Source organism: Mandrillus leucophaeus, unplaced genomic scaffold (genome assembly GCF_000951045.1).
Source record: "Mandrillus leucophaeus isolate KB7577 unplaced genomic scaffold, Mleu.le_1.0 Scaffold8, whole genome shotgun sequence".
NCBI classification, from domain to species: Eukaryota; Metazoa; Chordata; class Mammalia; order Primates; family Cercopithecidae; genus Mandrillus; species Mandrillus leucophaeus.
The window spans coordinates 4,176,201-4,177,333 of NW_012108696.1; the positions used below are offsets into that span (position 1 = coordinate 4,176,201).

The following is a 1,133-nucleotide window of genomic DNA, read 5'->3' on the forward strand; positions in this document are numbered from 1 at the left end:
TAAATAAAAATTTAAAAATAAAATGGCCCTTCTATGAGGGCGAGGCACCTTGGATTGTCCCTTATGTTACAGATCACGTGGATGGCAGGAGCAGTGGCAAAGGACTTTAAACTGACAGAAAAGCATGAGATGGTGGTCAGCTACCTCCCACTCAGCCACATTGCAGCACAGATGATGGACATCTGGGTACCCATAAAGATTGGGGCGCTCACATACTTTGCTCAAGCAGATGCTCTCAAGGTAAGATGGAGTAAGGACCTGGGGCTCCCACTTCATCCTCTTGGGCAGCCCAGGTGAGTAGATAGTTGTTAATCATTCAACAGATTTTTTGGGTGAGGCCCCAGGTCTAACGGTTTTTCCTCTGCCCTCATCTTAATGCTCTATTTAGAAGCATTAAAAACAAGACCAGGCACAGTGGCTCATGCCTGTATTCCCAGCACTCCGGGAGGCCGAGGCAGGCAGATTGCTTGAGCTCAGGAGTTGAGACCAGCCTGAGCAAGATGGCGAAACCCCATCTCTACAAAAACCAATAATAATAACAGTAAATTTTTCTTAAAAAAAAAACTCCTGACCAAATAAAACAACTTTTTTTTTTTTTTAAACCAACTGGCTACATTCTCCTAGTTTTTATCTTTATCCAAGTCAGGGCATCCATGTATGGTTATGTAGATTGAACACTGAACAACCCAAGACAAAGATGTACTTGGTATTGAAAGTAAAATATGTGTATGTGTGTGTGTGTGTTTTTATAAGTCTGTATTCCCAAATCTAAAAAGCTCCAAAAAAACAGGAGCTTTTGGCAGCAAAGTCGGATCTGAATTCATATGATGTTGTTTGTGGTCTTCATTTTATTCCACTTGCTGGGGTTATGCATATATTTGAGTGTAGAACTTTTATACCACCTTTTCTTGACTTTAAGTATTATCTTTGCCTTTCTACCGTGGTGAGGATTTCGCTCCCTTCCTCTCTCGTCTCCTCATTTCTCCTTCCCCATTCTCTCAATATAAATTATTCTTAGTTAACTGAGCCAAGTAGTTTATTATATGATAACATTTCCTGTTTGGTACAACTTTTTGTTTTTCCCAGAATTAATAGTTGCCTTTCTTTTCCAATTTGGTGAAGTTTTTGCATAT

At 40.1% G+C, this 1,133-nt stretch overlaps 1 protein-coding gene across 1 annotated transcript in view; it reads left to right on the plus strand.

Moving 5' to 3' along the window:
- Positions 1-1,133, plus strand: part of ACSBG2 (acyl-CoA synthetase bubblegum family member 2) — an 84,111-nt gene that overhangs the window by 54,098 nt on the left and 28,880 nt on the right. Inside the window, exon 8 of the mRNA XM_011967480.1 lies at positions 39-240. Coding sequence (XP_011822870.1) covers positions 39-240 — 202 coding nt within the window. The remainder of the gene's footprint in view (positions 1-38; positions 241-1,133) is intronic.